Here is a 19,330-nt window from a genome sequence, read left to right as displayed (position 1 = left end):
TATAAACAGAGGCTACAAATTCCATTTTCACACCCTTCCAAAAATGAGAGGCATGCCAAACCTGCCACACAATCAAAGGGCAGAGGCACAAAGACAAATTTCAGATCTCATGGACATGAAAGCTATTCAAGAGGTACCTACTCGCGAACAAGGTCAAGGTTTTTATTCCAGACTATTCCTGGTACCAAGGAAGGGAAAAGATTGGAGACCTATTTTGGACCTATCCATCCTAAACACATTTTTACTCGTACCAAAATTCAAGATGCTCACATTACAGCAGCTTCTTCCCATGCTGGGCAAGGAGTCTTGGCTGGTAACATTGGACCTCAAGGAGGCATACCTGCATGTCCCAATCAGACAAAATTGCAGAAGTTACCTCAGATTTCTTGCAGGTTCAACCCATTATCAATTCTCTGCGTTGCCCTTTGGCTTATGTACTGCGCCCAGAGTATTCACGAAATGCCTGGCATCAGTAATTGCCTACTGCAGACTTCAAGGGATACAAATATACCCATATTTGGACGACTGCCTGATCCAAGCGGACAGCAAGCACATACTTCTGAAACATCTGGCTTTTGTAATAATGTTGTTGAATTCTCTGGGATACACAGTCAACAAAAAGAAATCAAGGCTAATACCCTCTCAGAAAATAATTTTCCTGGGTGCCAACTTGGACACAAACACCCAAATGGCCTACCTCACGCCAGAGAAGCAGGGGCAACTAACTCAATACTTCAGAAAACTAGCAAATTTCACCAGGCTGACTGCAAGGAAAATCCTGCAGGCTCTGGGATTCATGGCATCTTGCATCCTACTAATCCCATGTGCAAAGCTGGATATGAGGAAACTTCAATGGTACCTGAAAAACCTATGGTCTCAACACAGCCACAGTTTGGAAACAATAATACCACTAATTCCATGTCTTCAAAAGAAATTTCTGTGGTGGGCTCAAGCATGTCAAACAAACACAGGCCTCCCATTCTGCAAGCCTCATGCAAATCAAGTCATCACAACAGACGCCTCGGACTACGCCTGGGGGGCGCACATGACAGATCGGTGCATTCAGGGCAAATGGTCCCAAAAAGAAAAGCACCTTCACATCAATCAAAAGGAAATGCTAGCAGTAATAAATGCTATTATAGCTTTCAAAGACCTTCTGCATCCAGGTCAACTATTGATAAGGACAGACAGCACCACAGTAATGTGGTACATAAACAAACAGGGAGGAACCCATTCATACCCCCTATGCAGGCTGGCCATGTCACTTTGGAACATGGCCCTGGAATTACAAATTGAACTTCAAGCACAGTACTTGCCAGGCAAGGAAAACACGCTGGCAGACAACCTAAGCAGAAATATGACAGACCCACACGAATGGAAGTTGCATCCTCAAGTTTTTACAGAGATAATTCAAGCATGGGGAAGGCCAGACATAGATCTCTTTGCCTCCCACAAAAATCACCAATTGACAAAATTCTGCTCAAGGACTTTCCATCCACAGGCCTGGAGAGTGGACGCTCTCTCTTTCAGTTGGACAACAATGACAGTTTATGCCTTTCCACCTCTTCCTCTGCTGCCCAAAGTTCTATTAAAAACCAGAGCAGACAGACCAAAGATGATTCTCATTGCTCCAGACTGGCCAAGACAGCACTGGTACCCACTCCTGAGGAGCCTGACGCATTCGCCTCCATGGACCCTACCTCTAATGCCTCTTCTTCTGACTCAGCACAGCTTCAAAACTCTTCACAGTCAGCAGAAAACACTCAATCTGGCTGCATGGAAGATTCCTTAACATCACAACAGACCCTACTCTCCAAGGAAGTGCAGGATGTCATTTTGGAGGCCAGAAGGCCTTCTACTAGAAAAGCTTACTCCGCAAAATGGAAACGGTTTTGTGCCTGGAATGAGAAAAAGGGCCAGAATCCTGGAAAACTGAATTTACCTCAAATATTACAGTATCTAGCTGAGCTGCTAAGCAGTGGGCTTTCATTCTCATCCATCAAAATCCATGCCTCAGCCATTTCTGCAGAATACAACACTGATCCATCTTTATTCTCTCACCCCCTCTTAAGACAGTTCCTCAGAGGGGCAAAGAATATAAAACCCCCAAGGAAACAACCAATACCTGCTTGGGACCTCTGTTTCATCCTAGAAAAGCTGACCTTGCCTCCTTTTGAGCCAGCTGCCTCAACAGATTTGCAATATTTGTCCTGGAAAACAGCTTTCCTTCTGGCTATCACCCCCGCTTGTAGGGTATCGGAACTACAAACCCTCATGGCTGTGCAGCCTTTTATCATCTTCCATCAGGACAGAGTTTCCTTGCGAACCAACCCGTCCTTTATGCCAAAGGTGTTATCCAGGGTAGCTTTGAATCAGGCTATACACTTACCTACCTTTTACCCTAATCCTCAAAACAAAGGGGAGAGACTACTACATTCCTTGGACATCCACAGACAGCTGCGTTATTACTTGGACAGAATAAAGCCTTTCAGAAAATCAGAACAGCTCTTTGTGTCGTATGCTATAGGAGCTCAAGGGAAGCCAATTTCCAAACAGACAATCTCAAAATGGATAGCCCACTGCATACGCTTTTGTTACTCTTTTCATGGTAAAACTGTACCTGCAGGCATCAGATCTCACTCCACAAGGGCCACAGCTACCTCTGCAGCTTTCCTCAGAGGAGTTCCTACCAAAGATATTTTGGAAGCAGCCACTTGGAGTTCTGTGCATACCTTCTCCAAGCAATACCATCTACCATTATACTCCAAAACTAGAGCAGGCTTTGCCACTGCAGTCTTGCAGGGCATTCTGGCTCCTCCTAGTTCCAGCTAGTGCCTACCACCCCTTTCTTAGCTTTGGGATTCTACCCATCTGTTATGACTGCAGCTGTATGCACGATGAACATAGTACAGTTTTGTACCTACCATAAATGTAGATGTTCGAGTGCTAATACAGCTGCAGTCCAGGTTTCCCCTCCCTCCTTCCCCTCTTGGGACAGGCCTGTTGGCTAACACCTCCTCATACTACCTGATTGGGGTATTCTTTTATGGTGTATTTGCTTGCAACTACTATATTTTGATTATATTGCATTGCTTTATTACACAAATTTATGTATTGCCTTCCTTCTGGGGGCACCTGACATCTGGGGCAAGAAAAACTGAAGAAAATGGCGTCGGCTGGTTCTTTTATACCCCTGGCGCACTGACGTCAGGGAAGAAGCGACGACAACCGACGCCGGACCTAGACTTTGGAATTCGGCTGACCGAGGACCCGCCTGACGGCAGGAGAACCCATCTGTTATGACTGCAGCTGTATTAGCACTCGAACATCTACATTTATGGTAGGTACAAAACTGTACTTTTCCTTGAGAACTAATCCTTTTATTTATGCCTATTGTGGTATGTAGGTTCACTTTAAATCACACAATCTCTCCTCCTTTTCCTCTTTCAAACCTAAAAATGAGAGAGAAAGATACTCCATACCTTGATACTCCAACCCTATCGCACCACCAGACCACTAAGATCCAGCAACAAAAATCACTTGCATATCACTAAAGCCAATAACTCTGCTGGTGAAGCACTATTCTCTTGCACCATAGCCAAACTATGGAACTCCCTTCCACCCACAATTACCACCGTACCATCATGCACCCACTTCAAAACTTTACTAAAAGCGCACCTAAAAACATGCTGGCTATGCCCTTGCAACTCCCACTCTAATATCACCCACCCCATCCAACCACTACTATTCTTTCCACTCCACTAACTACCTTGATTATAGCAAGCTCAGATGCTCATAAGCCTAGTACTTATTATACAGCAGGAACTTCTCATTGTTACATTTGTTAATGTCTGTTATGTACTTCACAGATAAAGATTCTAGTTGTCTACTGATGTACTATGTTCTTCATCTGTAAATATGTTGTAAGTAATTATGTTAAATTGTTAATCGCTATGTAATCCAATTTAACTACTGTCTGTTTATTTTAACTGTGGAGCTTTTCTCCCTGGGCCTCCACTGAAAATGGACCTACGTCCAGTCAGACACTCCCTGTCAACCAATGTAAATAAATAAATAAATAAATTGATGTCCACAGCAAATTACGGTTCTACCTTGATAGAATAAAGTATTTTAATAACTCTAATCAGTTATTCATCTCTCTAAGGAAAAAAAGGACAACCCATGTCAAAGCAGGCATTTTTCCAAGTGGTTGTCTTATGCTATTACCTTTTGGTATACTCAGCACAACAAAGCAATTCCATGCTGGTCAAGACTCATTCTACCAATGCTTTGGCTTCATCTGTGGATTTTTGTAAGGGGTTAGATTCTAGTATTATTCTAGAAGCGGCAATTTGTTCCCTATGTATACTCTTACAATGTACTGTAAACTAGATACATTCATTAGGTCTAGGACAGACTTTGCTTGGACCATCCTCCAAGGGCTCCTGGACCCTCATCCTTCCTTTTCCCAATTAGTCTAAGCTATGGTAATCTACCCATATAGCTAAGTCTGCTTCTGCTGCAGTGATCATAATGAAGAGCAGAGTACAATTGTGTAAGTAAACTTATCATAACAGTAGATATTAGAATGAGTACTGCAATAGTAGCATCTCTTCCTCCATCCCCCTTATTTTTGTATGTGTTTGCTCTCAGGCTGGGGAGATGTTTTGTTTTCCTAGCATTGTCTTTTTTAGGGATTTAGCATCCCTCACTCTGTTGGTATAAAAGCCCGGGGGGAGGGGGGTTGGTGCCAAGACCACTCAGCTAACTGACTGATTTGTGCATATGAAAGTTACCCTTAAACTTTAGAATATAAGCAGCTGTCATATTCTTATTTATATGACATTTGTTTATCGGGAAGTTCCGAATGGCAAGAACCCATTTTCAGTGGAGGCATGCAGAGAAATGTTCCACAGAATACAAATTACAAAATTGGAGTAATATCATTCGCAGTAAGCTATGCAGTTGTAAGAGAAAAATATAAAGTTAATCTATAGAAAAATATACAAGATAAATGCATTTGAGATAAATATGAAAAGAATTCTACAATATAAATGTAAAATTAGTATGAAAAGAAAAAAAAATGGTAGTAGTAGTGGCAGGATGCAAATGTTTCCCCGTTTCCTTCTGCAGAGTCGCACAGGAGGAAGTGTTGAGCATGTTAAACAGTAGTATGGTAAAGTAGTAGAGAGTAAGTAGTCCAATACTGGCTAACAGAGGAATCAGAAATGTTGTATATGTTATTGAAATTGATATTGATATAACCCATATAACTAAGCATACTGCAGCAGTGATCATTTGGAGGCCAACTGTCATAATTTAAACAACTGTACTTTGTCTTCCTTTAGAAATGGCCAAGGGCAATTACCACAAGTTTCCTCACAGACTGGACCTACTCACTCATGACGGGTTGTTTTTATACACCCCCACCATGAAATAACTTCAACTAACTGCCTGGGTGATGGTGTTTTAATACATTTTAGGCACCCGATGTGCAGCAGGTACTCATGGAAATAAAGAAATCTGCTACTAAGAAATCCCGTATTACTAAAAGGAAAAGGCTTTCTAGTTGGTGCCAAGACAAGAACCAGGACCCTTTTAAGACTAGTATTTCTCTGGCTGTAAAGTATTTGTGAGTTGTTATTATTATGTAGTCTCTTGCTCCTCTACCAAGGTTAATTTTTTTCAGACATTTCAACATGTCTGCACATAGATCTTTCCCTTTCAATACATTCCCATGTTAAAATATTTTTGAAAGTGATGCTGTTTATCCAGCCATCTGAAAAGAGGTAGCTCCTCTTTGATCTTCACTTTGTGTTGGATAATAACTGTTGTTTTAATCCAGACCGTTAGGCTGACTTGAGATTCATAACATGGAAAACGGTTTTGATAATTGTAAAAAGAGTGTCTGAGTTGCAAGCTGTCATGGTGGGTCAACCTCATCTTATTTTCCACAAAGATATGGTTTCCTTGAAAATTAATTTTTCTTTTCTGCCTAAAGTGGTGTTTAAGTTTACTTTGAGATGAGCTATCCATCTTCCTGTCTTCCTTGCAGAACTGACCACTTGGATATCTTCACAGAACCAAAATGTTCAGAAACTGATCACTTATTCATTACTTATGAAGGTAATAAAAAAGGCAACCATGTCAAAGCAGACAAAGCTGTTTCATTTTATTTTACCCATTATAACAAGGTAATATTAGGCAGGGTCAATAAAAACTTTACTAGGACAGTGGCTTTTTGGAAAGGGATGGATTCTAGAAGTGTTTTAGAAGCAGCAACTTTGTCCTGTATGCATACTTTTACAAAGCACTACATAGTAACTTCTTTTTCCATGTCTAGAATACGCTTTGCTAGAACCATTCTTCAGGGGGTCCTGTACCCTCAACCTTCCTTCTCCCAGTCATTATAAGCTATAGTGGCCTACCCATATAGCTAAAGCTACTGCAGCAGTGAAAAAATAATGAACATAGTGCATTTTGTGTAAGTAACCTTATCAGAACAGTAGATATTTAATGGCCACTGTTGCGGTAGCTGTTCCCTCCCCTCCTTATTTTTGTATAATATTTGATGCCAATCTGAGGACCTTTGAGTTTTACTTGCCTAGCATTGATCTCTTTCAGGGTTCTAGTCTTCCTCTTTCAGTTGATAAGAAAGCCCTGAAAGACTTGGTACCAAAACCATTAATTTTCTTTAGCTCTGCTCATGCTGTCAATGGTTTGGACATACAGAAGGTGCTCTGGAAGCTTCCAGCTGTTCTGTCCTGTGCACGATATAAGCCATATAGCTAAGGATACTGCAGCGGTGATCAATCGAACATATATTGTTATGGTATTGTTTACTTGCACAACTGTACTATCCTTTCATCTTTGTCAATCCAGTTTAACAGCCCTTCCTCCATCCCTCTTCCAAATTGTTATGAAAGATGTAAAGCTTAGTTACTCCCTTTCATGGATATATATTAAGTGCTAGGACTGTCTTCTTGGCAGCAAACTCTGTTTGAGGTGGCTTCACATACAGGTGCATTATGGAGAGGTAAAAAATTTTAAAGTAACTCAAGACTAGAGCATTAGTTTTGCCATCTCAGATCTAAGAAACAGACAGAAAACCCATCTCTTGTATCAGACGGATAAATAAAGCATCCAGCGTTATCTTAAGTACATGACTACCATTTTTACAGTTATATTATGCTTGTGTGATGCCTGTTTAGTGTACTGATATGTTAAGATTGCTGAAACAGAGCAAATATACTATTTCTTTAGATTGTGATAATACCAATAATTTTCTAACAGTACTGTAGTCCATTAATTCTCTCTTGTACATAATTAGGATATATTTGAGTAATGGAGTGAGGAATATTCGCAACATTCATAGTGACAGCATAATTTACCTAAATCCTGCATACCAAAGATTTCTTTGGTGCACAATATTATTAGATGTGTGTAGCATCAGGGAGCCCTCTCTGAAACATGTAAAAGTGTTCGTCAACCCCCACCCCCTCCACACATATTAACTTTGGACAGTATGCATAAGATCTCGGAATCTCACCTGCATAAAGTGAATGTGTGGTGTGATGGTGTGACTTGACGGGTTTGGATGGATATTTTAAAGTATGTACACTTTATCATTACCGTTATGTTGATCTGATATATTTTCTTTTTAGCAGTTACTAATAATCATTTATGAAACAAATATTTTGTGTTATGCTAATAGATGGAGTTAGTTTTGAAGTAATTGTCTTTGTCTGTGTTTTCTAGAAACAAAATTACTAATACTAGTCCAAGCAAAACTTCATTATCATCTCTGTGTGAAGAAATACTTAAGAAATCACAAGCAGCATTTTTGTCTGGGAAGACTAAGCCATATCAGTTTCGGATAAAGCAGTTGGAGTCAGTTGTTCAGATGCTGGAAAATAATGAAAGCCAATTTTTGAAAGCACTACAACATGATTTACATAAGGTATATGCTTTTGTTTTAGCTATCTTATTTCAGAAAACCACAGCATCGAAGCTATATATATCAATTAACTCATTTCTACAGAGCCTTATTTCCATGCACTGAAGCTTCTGAAAGTCATATCCTTACTTCAGCATTTCTACACATTTCATACTGTTACTATTTACTTATACCTTCCTCTCAGACTTGTATGGGAATCCTTTGATCCCATCTTTATCTCCATTTCTCAATATTTAGGTTTGCTCTTCTTCATACATCTAAGGTCAGAATTTTAGTTCTGTCATTATGTTTACTGTTTGTCAATATACATTTTCCACTTTGATCATTTTTTTTTCGACTTGTAGGGCTAAGGCAAACTTTGCTAGGTTGTAAGTACCTTTCCTTATGCTATAATGCATCACATTGCTTTCTTTCTCCAGGTCTTTAGTAGTGCAACTGTAAGATCTTGGATGATTTTCAAATGGCCCCAGACTGCTTTTGCTGGAAACATTATATAAAAGGGGGTAGCAAGTGATTTTTTTCATCCTTTACTGGTGTATCCCGATATACATGTCATCTGTTGTTTTTGCTCTTTAGTTTAACAAGTTCAAAAACTGTCCGGCTAAAAATCTCTAGAGCTGTGGGCTTAGCCCCACATTAATTTCTTTACTGTTACTGATTGGTTTGCAGTTACCTTTAGTAGGCTGCATTTAGCATTTTGTATTTTTTTCCCTTTCACCGGTGTTTTTTTTTTCACATTTTTTGCCTGCTAGCATTTTTGGAAAAAAATTCTTATCAATATAAATTTTTCCTGTTATGAGAATATCTGCTTTTACACTTACTGAAGCATAATTTTAAAGCTGTGCCTCTGTCTTACTCTTGGAAAAATTGAGAGGATTGTTATTACTGAATGTTGGCTGGCTGTTGCGGTTTGGACAGCTGACCTTGTTTAATCATTGATTGTGGATTTCATAGTTGTGCTTGTAAAGGGGAAATGTCTCCACAGGACAGACACAATAAGCACATAATTTGTTTGGGGGCAATGATATCTCTTCTAAGTTTGAAATTTATGCTGAGTTTTCTGCTTCCACACTCCATCACAGAAAGTACAGACTACAATTGTATTTAAGAAATCATTCCAAGGAGAGTCCACTCTCAAAAGATTCTGTTCATGGACCTCTTAAAAAAGAAGAGTAAAGTAAAGAAGTGCCAGTTCTTGCCCTGTATCGGAGTGAGATTGGTAAGTTTGGAATTTGCTGTTAAGATTTTTCCAGTCAAAGCAGTTGAAACATCTGTCTCTTAACTGTGAATCTTAAGGTAGTGTCTTCCTTCCAAGAAAGGCTAGATGTTCATATTTGTTTCACACTCACAGTAGCCTCCATGTGCTCCAACTGTCAATAACCTGTTTGTGACTTTCAGTATAATGCATTTTCCCATTCTATATTTGCAGACTTTTTTTTGATTAAATACTCCAAAAAATAATGAAGGTAGTTTTGTACTTGGATTAACTACTTAGCAGTCTTGTTCTTTACTCTCCATAGTATATCTCCTTTTTAATGTTTTAGTGCATTATGTACCAGTACAAGCCAGGGGTTAGTGAATCTCAGATACAGAAATCTATGAGTGGTGCAGTATTGTTTGCTGGTGTTAGTTAAAATGCATTACAGGCAGTCCTCTGGTTAAGGATGAGATCCATTTTTTAGACTGTCCTTGAGTCAAATTTGTATGCAAATAGAAACACATACATATGGTTCTTATTAAATGTCACTTAGTCAAATGTTTGCCTCAGTGTAGTATTTATTTTACTTTTTTTTTTGCATATAAAACATTTTAGAAACACTTCCAAACAACAACAAAAAAAAAACTTAAATATAACACTGTATACTGTAACTATGCTTCGTTACTTCCTATGAGATGTTCTTCATCTCACATTGCTGCAGTCCTTACACTTGGGTAGTCCGCTGTCCTCGGTCGGCCCGAATATCAAAGTATAAGGCTGACGTCGGTCAAGGCGCATTTGACTGACATCAGGACGTCAGGGTACAAATGCGCATGACCGACGTCATATCCTCAGTCTTTTTTGCCGCATGGTCCGATGCAGAAGCAGCATTGCAAGTGCCGGTTGGCGTTCTGAGATTTTTCAATTTCGAAGTTTCAGACCGAGTTCAAAGTTGGCTAAGTACCCCGTTGGGAAATATTTTAGTTTTTTCTTGCCTCAGTGATTTACCGGATGTCAGAAAAAGTCAATAATTGCATTTCTTGTGGGAAACAGATACCGCATAGAGATTATCATACTTTGTGTATTCCTTGCTTAGGGCCTGAGCACGACGTTGTTGGCTGTCGCTCTTGTGCTAGATTTAATAAACGCACTATAAAGAGAAGGTTGGATTGTGCCAGGTTAGTCTTTGGGAAGCGGTGCAATTATAAAATGCCGTCGGATGCTCCGACGCCCGCTTCTTCGAAAAAGCGCAAGGACAAGGCAGTTAAACCTAGGTTAGAAGAACTGTCTGTACCGGACGCCGGTTCTTTAGAGGTGTCGGTGGAGCCGGTGGCTCCACCGGAGGTTTCTTTGTGTTCCCAGGGTGAGGCCTTATTATTGCAAGATGTGGCCTCTCAGGAGGCAGGTCAGGCTGAGGGGGCTTCTCAGGTTACTATACTCCCCTCCCTTCCTAGGGTGGCTAGGCCCTCTCCTTCTGTTTCAAAGGCTTCTCCCAGGGGCAGGCCAGGTTTAGCTTCAGTTGGTGTTACCCCTAGCTCTTCAGGAACTGTGCCCAAAAAGCATATGCTTAAAATGGCAGAAGATTTGATTACTTTGATTAGGGGTTCTATGCCCCCTCCAGATAAGAGACCTAGGGTGGAGCCTGAGTTAGGGAGTTTTGAGCAGGCTTCAGATGTTTCAGAGTCTTCGGCTGAAGACTTGCAGGAGTACTCTCCTTATTCTGATTCTGATGTGGATGATTCTACTCCTTCTGCTTCTCCTCCTGAGGATTTTTCTTTTCAGAAACTCTTCGCTCCATGAGGGAGCATTTTAAGTGGGAAGGTCAGGACTTCTCTGATTCCAGGAAAAGGCTTAGGGAATTTTTGTTTTACCCCAGCATAGGCCTTTGGCTATACCTCCTGTTTTGGATGTAGTGGAAGATGTTTTGCGGAGGCTTCTCTTAATCCTGATTCTTTGCCTCCTGCTCCTGTTAAACCGGATAGGTATTACAGGGTGCCTGAAGCTCATAAGTTTCTTTTTAAGAGTCCTAGGGCAGACCCAGAAACTGTTAGCCAGGGGCCTAAAGGTGTTAAGGCTTCTGTTGTAAAGAATCCGGTTCCTGCAGACAAAGAGGCCAGGGCCTTGGATAGATGGGGAAAGAAAGTTTATACTTCTTCCACTCTTGCTATGAGGGCTTTGAATTGCCAGTTTCACATGTTGAAATACCAAAACTATCTCCTTTCACAATTGAAGTCTAAGGTTGATGCTCTGGCAGAAGGTATTGATTGTAAAGAGTTGCAAGATTTAGTACATGTTTCTGAACAGGTGGGTAAGCATTCTTTGCAATGTAGTTTTGATGCTGTACAGGCCTCGTCTAGGGTGGCTGCCACTGGGTCAGTTCTTCGCAGGCACGCCTGGCTGAGGGATCAGAATTTGTCTGACCATGTTAAAACAAGGATTTTAGATGCTCCTTTGCAATCTGACGTGTTGTTTGGTTCTCCTGTTGAGGCAGTTTTAAAGAAAATGGAAGACAAGGCTAAGTCTATGCAGACTGTTAAAGATTTTTTGCAGGTCCAGCCTCCAAAGTTTAGTAGAAATTGGCCTACTAAGGGGTGGACGTATCCTTCTTATGATTCCCAGTCTAGGGGTAGATCTAGACGTGGTAGGGGCAGAGCCCAGGGCTCTTTCAGGCCTAGAACAGGGAGTTCTCCTGCACAGTCTTCGGGTGAGGGCAGGGGTCAGTCCTTTCGTAAACAGACCCAATGACCTACCTTTTCAGCTGCCAGAGCCTTCTCGTCTGGCAGCACCTTTGGGAGGAAGGTTGGCACTTTTCAAAGAAAATTGGAGTTTAATTACCCAAGACAGATGGGTATTGGATATCATACACCACGGCTACAGGTTTTATTTCCATACCTTACCTCCTTTCAAAGGCATGCCAGACGTTCCTCCTCAACAAAGACTAGAGGCGCACAAGCAAGTTTCTCTGTTGCTCCAAATAGGGGCCATACAGCCGGTCCCTATGCCAGAAGTGGGCCTAGGATTTTATTCTCGCCTGTTCCTAGTACCAAAGAAGGGGAACACGTGGAGACCAATTTTGGATTTATCTATCCTCAACACTTATCTGGACATTCCCAAGTTCAAAATGTTGATGTTGCAGCAGCTTTACCTCTGCTGGGCAAAGATCATTGGATGGTAACTTTGGATCTCAAGGAGGCTTACCTTCATGTTCCTATCAGACTAAGTTGCAGGAAGTATCTGCGTTTTCGAGCTGGGACTTCTCACTATCAGTTCTCTGCATTGCCCTTTGGCTTATCTACTGCCCAGAGTGTTCACGAAAGTTCTGGCTCCAGTGATAGCTTTCTTCAGGCTAAAAGGAATACAGATCTATCCTTATTTGGACGACTGCCTGATTCTGGCTCAAGGAAGGAAGAGCTTCTTCATCATTTGGAATATGTGATAGCAGTGCTAAGATGCCTGGGGTATTCTGTGAATGAAATAAAGTCCAGTCTAGTACCCTCTCAGGACATGTGCTTTCTGGGTGTGAGACTGAATACAGCATCCCAGATGGCCTTTTAACCCCGGACAAACAAAAGAGTCTTTCCCTTTACTTCCATCAACTATCTCATCAGTCCGGGCTGACTGCAAGGACAGTCCTTCAAGCCTTAGGGTTCATGGCATCTTGTATTCTGGTGCTTCCCAATGCCAAACTGCATATGAGGAAGCTACAATGGTATCTCAAAAATGTATGGACACAGCACTGCCAGGATCTGGACACTGTCATTCAAATAATACCTTGCATTCAAAAGGAATTTTTGTGGTGGGCTCAGGAATGTCACCTAAACAAGGGACTCTCTGTGACCCGGCCAGAGGCGAGTCAGATTTTAACGACAGATGCCTCAGACAAAGCTTGGGGAGCTCATCTGAATGGAAAGTGGATACAAGACAAGTGGCCTGCCAGACTACAACATCTGCATATCAACACGAAGGAGATGTTAGCAGTCCAGTTTGCATTAATAGCTTTCAAGGAATTACTTCTTCCAGGGCAGGTGTTGATTCTAACAGACAACACAACTGTCATGTGGTACATCAACAAGCAAGGGGGAACGCATTCTTATCCTCTATGCAGGCAAGCAATGATTTTGTGGGAGACTGCTCTCAGTTTACAGCTCAATCTTCAGGCAAGGTTTCTGCCAGGAGCACAGAACTCCTTAGCAGATGTGTTGAGCAGACGAATTATGGATCCCCACGAGTGGAAATTGGATCCTCATGTATTTCAGAAATTGACAGTGTCATGGGGAACTCCAGACATAGATCTGTTCGCTTCTCCACTAAACCATCAGCTGCCAAAGTTTTGCACAAAAGGTTTCATCCCACAGCTTGGAGAGTGGATGCTCTTTCTTTCAATTGGAGCAATCTTCATGTGTATGCCTTTCCACCTCTGCCTCTCCTCCCAAAGGTACTTCTAAAGGTCAGACTGGACAAGCCAAGGATGATTTTAATAGCTCCAGATTGGCCTCGACAGCACTGGTACCCATTACTGAGAAGTCTGGCACGGAAGCCTCCATGGCCTTTGCCTTCGATTCCACACCTGTTGTCACAGGAGGACAGTCATTTGCTCAATGTCAAGCTTCACTCTCTGCACCTAACAGCCTGGCATATTCTGTTTTGAACCATAGTGGGCCTCCACTTCCTCAGCAAGTTTTGAATGTTATTTTGGAAGCTAGAAGGCCTAGTACAAGGAAAGTGTACGCAGACAAATGGAAGAGATTTTTATTTTGGAGTGCAGCAAAAGATTTTGATGTTTCTGAGCCTAATTTGTGTGTGGCTCTTCAATATCTTACTGAGTTACTAGACAAAGGTTTGTCTTTCTCTTCTATTAAAGTTCATGCTGCAGCAATTTCAGCTCACTATGATTGCGACCCACCATTGTTTTCTCATCCTTTGTTCAAGCAATTTCTTAGAGGGGCAAAGAATATAAGACCCCCACAAAGAGCTCCTACTCCTGCTTGGGATCTCAATTTTGTGTTGGAGAAACTCACTCTACAACCTTTTGAGCCTGCAGCTACTTCTGAGTTAAAATATTTGTCATGGAAGACTGCTTTTTTGTTGGCCATTACCTCTGCAAGAAGGGTTTCTGAATTGCAGGCCCTTATGGCGGTTGAGCCTTTTTTGATTTTCCTTAAGGATAGGGTATCATTACATACTAATCCTTCCTTTATGCCTAAGGTGGTTTCTAGTGTGGCTTTAAACCAAACTATTCATTTGCCTACTTTTTATGCAAATCCCCAAAATAAGGGGGAAAAGATTTTGCACACTTTAGATGTATACAGGCAGTTGCGTTATTATTTGGACAGAACTAAAGGGTTCAGGCAGTCTCAGCAATTGTTTGTTTCTTTTGCTTTGAGTTCTCAGGGCAAGCCTGTGTCAAAACAAACTATTTCTAAGTGGATTGGGTTTTGCATTGCTTTCTGTTATTCCCATCATGGCAAGGAGATTCCAGCTGGGATTAGGCCTCATTCCACTAGGGCTACTGCCACTTGACAGCTTTTTGAGGGAGTGGCAACCAAGGATATTTTGGAGGCAGCTACTTGGAGTTCAGTGCATACCTTCTCTAGGCATTATCACCTGCCACTTTACTCTAAATCCAGGGCTGGTTTTGCCACTGCTGTTTTTCAGGGCATTTTGGCAGCTCCTGCTTCTTTGTAGTTTAGCCATCCTCCCTTAACTCTGCTTTGGGATTCTACCCAAGTGTAAGGACTGCAGCAATGTGAGATGAAGAACATAGTACAGTTTTGTACCTACCATAAATGTAGATGTTCGAAGATCCACATTGCTGCAGTCCAATTTACCCTCCCTCCTTCCCCTCTGTAGTTAGAGGTGGTTGTGTGGGTTGGGTTGTACATTTTGTGTATATTGTATATATTGTACATATCATTAGTGCAAGGGTGGTTGGTTGGTTGGTTGCTGTCTTTTGGTTTTGACCTTTATTTTTAGGGTCTTCCGACATCTGGGGCAAGAAAAGACTGAGGATATGACGTCGGTCATGCGCATTTGTACCCTGACGTCCTGATGTCAGTCAAATGCGCCTTGACCGACGTCAGCCTTATACTTTGATATTCGGGCCGACCGAGGACAGCGGACTACCCAAGTGTAAGGACTGCAGCAATGTGGATCTTCGAACATCTACATTTATGGTAGGTACAAAACTGTACTTTATACTTCCTTACTTCCTATCAGCAAAGCTGGTTTAAGACATCTTGTTATTAAATGCAGTGTTTGAGGACTTCTTCACACGCACAAACATACCTCTCAACTGTGCAGATTTTCGCAGAATATCCAGATTTTTGCCACATATTTTTGGTCCATTTTTTATAAAATTATGGTTGTTTAGCAAAAGTCTCTGAGCTGTACAGATTTTCGCAGAATGTCCAGATTTTTGGCTCATATTTTTGTCTGTTCTTCATAAAAATCCGTGTTTTTCTGATAAAAAAATTACTGGGATGATCCGAGGGCTGAAGTCACTAAATAATGACATACATTTGAGTTTCAGACTTCAAACCTACAGAAAATGTATGTTAAAACTAATCATGTTACTCTAGCAACATTCTAAGCTTATAAGAGTAATATTTAAAATATGTCCCTCTTTCTTGGCTTTTGGCCCCCCATTTTATCAGTCTTTCTCCAGATTTCTTGCACTGACAGGTTGATAGGTATGTTAAAGACTGAAGTTAGAAAATAGTGACAGACATTTGAGTTTCAGACTTCATACCCTTCAGAAAATTCATGATAATGCAAAACCTGTTATTCTATCAACTTTCTAAGTTTATAAGAGCAATATTTATTAAAATTGTCCCTATTTTGGGCATTTGTCTCACTTTTTTATTTATGGCTTTGTCCAGATATCTTTCTCTAAGAGCATTAGAGGTATTATACATGCACAGTCACTTCCTCATTCATACCTGCATTCACTTGCACATCACTCTCACTCATCTGACCTCTCTCTCTCTCACACACGCACACGCACACACACACACACTAGTGGAGGTGTGCATATCCTTTATGAATATGGAGACACCACCGCCTTTGGAGCTTTGGTCCATGTTCTGGGGCCGAAAGGTGTGGTATGAGTTATAGCCTGGTAGTGGAGGGGTGCTTTCTGCTGCTTTAAACTAGGTCTCCATTACAGCACAAATGTCGATGTTCTCCATTTTGAGGAGTGCTTTGAGCGAGTGCATCTTGAGATTTAGACTTCTAGCTTTGAGCAGCATAACCCTCAGATTGCATTTATTTATATCTGTTATGGTGGTAATTTGGTCTTCGGAACACCACATAAAAAGCCACTATAGGGGTGGCAAGAGCCTTAGCCAGCACCCAGAAATCCAGGGGTGACAGATGCAGGCCATCTCTGGCAAAGCATCGAGGTTGGTCAGTCATGTCATCCCAAGTAGACAGATACTGGATCCCCTTAGAATGACACCAGAAACGTAGCCAATTGTTGAAGTCAATCATTTTCTGTTTGTACCATTCTGGGCGACGGTAGGATGCTGCTCAGGGCTAGGATCATACCTGCCTGGGCCACATAATCCAAGAGCTCCACCATGTCTCTCTTCATGTAGTCCAGGGAGGTGCGTCTCCATTCATTCACACCCACATGGACAATGACAGAGTCATACCTATACTTGTGGAGTGACCTGAGTGCTTGTGTTGTGTCGGATTCTGGCACCTGACTGTTACCTTATTCAACCTAGTGAGTGGGACAGCAGTGTGCCTCACTATTGAGTCACCTATGATTATTGTATTACGCAAGCTGTTTTGCTTTAGGGGCTTAGGTTGACAGGCACACTGTGTAGGTGAGCTATGTGTCTTGTGGTTTGTGCTGTGTTGTGGAGGTAGAGTGCGTTTCTGCCTTGGAGGTCTCTGCTGTTTGGGTACATTTCTATTGAAAGCCTCCATGTGGTGGGTGTGTGGTTTGTGTTTTTATGTGAGGGCTGTGATGGTGGATGTTCTGGAAGGCTATGTGTTCCATGTGGTGTGGTGCAGGTTTTGACCTTCTCCTCTTGACCAGCTATTCCAGTCTTGGCTGGAGAATGCATGGCTTCCAGTTTGGAGATATATGCACATTTCTCACAAGTCTTAGTGTTGGGAGGCAAGAGGAGAGGGTTGTTTGTGTACATGAGGCAGTTGCTACATTGCCTCAGAATGTCCAAGTTCACTAGGTTAATGGGATTAATAGGAGAAAGCATAGGAGACTGACATTTAGACATGCCAGGAGGGATGGTCATCATTACTAAGTACTGGAGCTGTTTCCTTATAAGACGTCTAGTTCTAAGCTTGTTTCTCTAGTTATTTGCTCCCAATACTAATGGCCCTGTTACCTACAAGATACTGCCAACTAGATGCACCATGCTTCTCTAAGTGTTGCTATATATACCTACTTCTGAATACTTCATGCTTGTATATTACTGCAAATGTTAGACCTGGGATTTCCTAAACATATCAGGAGTCCTACTCATACTTCTTGACTGTAAATATTGTAAAATATGGATATATATATTTTTTTATTCTCAGTAAGTTGGTTGTACTATCACAGTTATCCCTGTGATGATCTGACTGTAATATGTTGTTTGTTTCAAGTTTCTCCCTTTTTAACTCAATTGTTAACGCATTATTACTTGTATTACTGTCTTATTAAATTCCTGGAGCTTTTCTCCCCAGGACTCCACTGAAAACGGACACCTGCTGTCCAGTCGGATTTATCCTGGTAAAACAAATTATAAAGTTTTCTCCAATAAATTCGATCCCCCTCTTGCGTATTCTCCATATTCCTAATTGCATCCCTATTAGCAGAATCTCCTTTTGCCATTCCCGTGTTGGCTTAGTTCTTGGAATACTTTCTGCTCCTTTATGAATATAATATTCTGCACCTTTATGAATATAATATTCTGGATGATTGTTGTTATTCCCTTTAAAGGTCTGCATCCAAAATCCCAGTCTCTGCTTGTTTCTTGAGCTTCCTCCTGTTTCATCATCATCCCTTTCCACTATGAATTATAGGCTTTTGCTTGTGCTATGTATAGGAGGCTTAAATGTGTAGCTGCAAAGTACTCCTCCAAATCCCAAGCCATGTCTTTAAGATGAAAAGTTCTGGACGACTACTGATTTTTCAGCAGATGTACAGTCATGTGTTAGTGCAATTAGCCATAACTGGTTGTGAAAAATACATCCTGTTCTTCTTTCTGGCATGTTTTTTAGAATTGTCAAAAGTTGCCCTGTCTGTAATTTCATTTCAGACAAATCTACATTTCTCTGTAGCATGCTTGCCATAGGTATAGCCTACTGTAGATAAACTTTCATTGTTATTGCTAACAAATTAAGAGTTAAATCCCAAATCTTCAGCACCACTCGTATTTCAGCACAACATGCTTGTCTTTCTTCTTCTTCTTCTTCTTTCGGCTTTTTTACGGTTAGGGGTCGCCACAGCAGATCACCTGTCCGATCATGATTGGCAGTGGAGTTTTACGGTATTGAGTTGCCAGCCTGGCGCCCAAACTTCCACAGAAGGCACACACATGTGCACACTCACACCTAGGGCCAATTTAGTGCCTAATCCACCTACAGCATGTCTTTGGGATGTCAGAGGAAACCGGAGCACCCTGAGGAAACCCACGCGACCACAGGAAGGACATGCAGACTCCGCACAGAAGGCACCCCAGCCAGGAATCGAACCAGAGAACCTGTTGCTGTGAGGTGGCAATGCTAACCGCTGCACCACCATGGCCGCCCAGCACAGCATGCTTGTCACTGACTGTTAAAGTATAGGCTCATCCTTACGAAGTATTCAACATTTTAGTACTCTATCCCATTAAGTGAGCCTCAGTTTACGACGTGTGATGGTCAATACTGTCAAAGGCTAAAGTAACCTGTGTAGACCCTGCTGATCAACCATCTAGGCCCCTTTCATAGGTCTGATTTTTTTTTTCTCTTACTTTTTAGCTTAGCAAGCAGTTTGACCACTACCAGTATTGTTGATTTAGATTTTGATTTCCATTTCCTAGTAATTGCTTTTTTGGCAGACATCATAATTAGACTCAGCAAGGCCTTACCCATGTCTAGGCAATTACGATTCTGTATCATAGCTCAGAAAAATCATCTCCCTCATCAGACCAATCTGCTCGCCCAGCGTCTCTGACGGTGCA

At 41.5% G+C, this 19,330-nt stretch overlaps 1 protein-coding gene across 1 annotated transcript in view; it reads left to right on the top strand.

The window, feature by feature from the left end:
- Nucleotides 1–19,330, top strand: part of LOC122799448 (aldehyde dehydrogenase family 3 member B1-like) — a 589,363-nt gene that overhangs the window by 67,361 nt on the left and 502,672 nt on the right. Inside the window, exon 2 of the mRNA XM_044068509.1 lies at nt 7,759–7,960. Coding sequence (XP_043924444.1) covers nt 7,759–7,960 — 202 coding nt within the window. The remainder of the gene's footprint in view (nt 1–7,758; nt 7,961–19,330) is intronic.

The sequence above is a fragment of the Protopterus annectens genome, chromosome 4.part0 (genome assembly GCF_019279795.1).
Source record: "Protopterus annectens isolate FY-2018-M chromosome 4.part0, PAN1.0, whole genome shotgun sequence".
Classification (NCBI taxonomy): domain Eukaryota; kingdom Metazoa; phylum Chordata; order Ceratodontiformes; family Protopteridae; genus Protopterus; species Protopterus annectens.
The sequence above is the reverse complement of the archived record's forward strand: the minus strand, read 5'-3'. Positions and strand labels throughout refer to the sequence as shown.